Source organism: Poromitra crassiceps (assembly GCF_964638095.1).
Source record: "Poromitra crassiceps genome assembly, chromosome: 5".
NCBI lineage: Eukaryota > Metazoa > Chordata > Actinopteri > Beryciformes > Melamphaidae > Poromitra > Poromitra crassiceps.
Window position 1 is genome coordinate 13218035 of NC_139642.1, and position 3485 is coordinate 13221519.

The 3485-nt window shown below is 47.5% G+C and overlaps 1 protein-coding gene across 1 annotated transcript in view; it reads left to right on the plus strand.

The window, feature by feature from the left end:
• LOC310776316 (secretogranin-2b-like) overlaps window positions 1-1499 on the plus strand; it is a gene marked incomplete at both ends in the record, with an annotated part of 2037 nt that extends 538 nt beyond the window's left edge. The window contains one exon of the mRNA XM_083636518.1: window positions 1-1499. This exon is cut by the window's left edge and continues 538 nt beyond it. Coding sequence (XP_083492644.1) covers window positions 1-1499 — 1499 coding nt within the window.
• Between the last annotated feature and the right edge of the window lie 1986 nt (window positions 1500-3485).

Consider the following 3485-nt stretch of genomic DNA (forward strand, 5'->3'; position numbering starts at 1 on the left):
AGCAACAGCGTGGGATCAAACCTCACAAGAAGCACCCGCTCATGTTTGAGGACGACGAGGACGGTGAAGGAGACGAGGAGGAGGAGGGAGAAGAGGGGGGTGCGGCATCGGACCACGACAGCCCGTTCAAGCGGACCAACGAGAACGTGGAGGAGAAGTACACGCCCCAGAACCTGGCCACTCTGCAGTCCGTGTTCGAGGAGCTGGGGAGGCTGACCAACGCCAAGGCCGCCGCACATAAACGGCAGGCTGAGGATGGCGATGAGGAGGTGGACGATGGCATGGAGGACGACAATGACGACGCGGATATGCTCGACGTGAGGAGCCTGGCTTACCAGGACATAGCCGGGGGTCTAGCGGACTGGGCTCCGCTTGAGGAACCGGAAGAGGAAGAGGAGGAGGAGGAAGAGGCGAGGCACAACAAACACGAGGCTGACCGAGGCCTGGATTATGGAGACGAGGAGGAGGAAGAGGACGATGACGACGACAATATAGAAGATGAGGAGGAAGGTGATGAGAGCTACCCGGTCAAGAGATCTTCTAACTCTGGCCCTCAAGCGGATGCGGACGACATGGCTAACCTGGTGGACTACTATCTCCTGAAAGTGCTGGAGAGAACCGAAGATCAAGAGCACAAACGAGAGGTGGAGGAGGAGAAGAAGAAGAGGGCCGAGAGGAGGGCGGCCCAGTCGCAATACAGAGACGACATAGACCCGCGGGCCATCTACCAACTGATCCACATCTCCCAGAAGCTCCAGATACCACCGGAAGACCTGATAGACATGCTCAAGACGGGAGAATTGACAAATCAAGACAACGCCCAGCTACGAAACCGGGCGCAGTCGCCGCGTAAGGCCACGGAATTATCCAGGGCGGAGGACGAACTCTCAAAGAAACAACACAAGAGCCCCCCCGAGGCAAAGTTCTACAACAGACGCCTACCTGACAGACAACCCGTTAGCAACGCGGAAGACAGGAGGACACAAGAGATCCTCAACATCCTGGGGCTGGGAGGCACCGTGGGAAGTCAGGATCCTGCTCCCCTCCGGAAGCAGAAGCACCTTCAAAGCTCTCTACTCTACACTCATCCCGGCGGGCGTTCGGGGGAATCCGCTCCGACGCAACGGCGCCTTCCCGACAAAGTAAAGGACGACTATGACGGCACCGTGGGCGAGGAGGAACTGGCGGCATATCTAGCGGCTCAGATCCTGACAGTATACCCCAAGTCTGCCTACATCAGCAACAACAACAAGGCCAGCCAAAAGCGGGACGAAGCGGGAGAGACCGCGCCAGGGTCGTTCGAAGAAGCGATACAGGATTTCTTTGAGGAAATGGACTCGGATAAAAGCCCGCCTCAAAAGAGACAGTCCGAGGATGAGGTTTCGGGCACCACCGCACAAAGCTTGGATGATGAAGCGTTGATGATGAAACTGCTGAGCTACCTGAACCCAGAAACCCAAGACAACGACGATGACGCCAAAACTGTCAAAGGAATGTAGCTAGCTGGTGTGGCTGTAGATACATACAGATGTTTTGCTGGAGGGGGAGGGGGGGGGGGGGGGTCAAAATAAAGTATTTTGAAAAATTACACACACGCCGTCGACTTTAGTAATTCGGTAAGTTTACGAAAGTTCAGGCTTTACATTCCACTTGTTCCTTTTATGGTTAGCTGAAGCAGAGCTATAGGAGTGCAAGGTCTCATACTCGTGGTGGTATGTGGGTTTTAGTGGTTCATTTGATGATTGTTTTTTTTGTTAGTTGCTCAACAACAAACTATAACAGACCACTAAGTACATGTGGCTCACCAGCCTTGCATTTCAACGCACACACAACCAAATCAGTGTTGGATCTCTCACCTCCACTTGTGTTTTTCCTCCGTAAATTACTTCTTAAATGTGGTCATATGTGACATAACTGAGGTTAATAAAGCATTGACTTTATTTTTTCCTTCCTGTGTAGTGTTTCCTCATTTGACCAACATGGAAAACGGTGAGCTAGATGTTCAATATCACACAGTAGAATGCTTTCAAAACTGGATGTAAATGTATCTTGTTCATGAAGTTTCACAATTGTGAAATGGGTTCGGCACATTTTGTAATATTATTGTGGGCAGGACTTTATTTAAATCTACTCTGAGCGGTTTTGTACAGAATAAAAATGTACAAAGACATAATTTAATATGAAAAATAACATTTATTCAGATAAAATGGGGAAAAAGACATGCAGTTACATCGTTTGGCCATTCCTTTTCAGTCCATATTTCCTGTCTTGTACGCCTGAGAGGCTTAAAAGGCAAATTCCAGTTATCCTGAAAATGCTACCTCGATTTGCCTGAAATAGATCTTTGAATGTTGTCAAGGTTGAGTGAAAACCTCTTCTCACATCTAAAAAAAGACAACTTATCAAGCGTTGTCCACCATGCATTTTTGAATTTATCCAAAGGAGTTTGAAAGGGTTTGATAAACCCAAAGGGTGGCACACTTTCCTTGACCGCATAGAGGAGCATGTAATGCTTAAGACATGAAGAACACTAAACCTGGATAAGGTTTCCATGGCAACAATGGCTAAATGAACCATTTTGTTCTAGCAATAAACCTTACACCTTACATTTTGAAATGTGGCCTCTATAGTCATAGAGACATCCTCGTCTTTCTCTCGGCTCAGTAGGCAGGTTTGTTCATATATTCCTCCATCGTCTATGAAGAAAGCAAAGATATGAGAATACATTTTGTATGAGTAATAAACAAACTGGGCTTTATTTAAGGTCCGTAAAACCTTATACCTCTTGGAGTGTGTCAGCCTCCTCCAAAGAAGTGCCCACAGCTAGTTTGGAGGTTTCTAGAATTTCTCCACCCATCAGGAACTCATCCAGGATGAAGTAGGATGAAGTAGGCCTTCTCAAAGTTAAAGATGATGTCCAGCTCGCAGACCTGAAGAAAAGCCACATAACACCAATATCTCTTATATTACATTATATATTATATTAGAGGCAAATCCAAAGACAAATATGCACTTCGGTTTCTTCATTAATATATATATACATATATACATACATATGTGCAGTGGTGGCCCAATGGTTAGAGAAGCGAGCTTGTGACCGGAAGGTCGTCGGTTCAATCCCCGGGACCGGCAGGATAAATCTGGGTGGGGAAAGTGAAAAGGCAGCACTTGCCCCTCCCTCATTACCACCACTTAGGTACCCTTGAGCAAGGCCTTTAACCCCAACCGCTCCAGTGGTAATGATTTTTATGGTAGATTCGATGTTCATGATTTTAGTGAGAAACACCAGGTGATCAGAGACAGCCTCCGCCTAGCTCCCCCTGTAAGCCCCTTCTTTGATGAACATGATGTTGTCAAGTGCTTCTTGGGTGGGCGACTTTTAAAGGTCTGTGCTGACCAACTAGGCCCTATTTTTAATTATATTTTTAGTTCATCACTTTGCCAGCAGAGGGTGCCATCCCTATGGAAACAGTCCACTTTGGTTC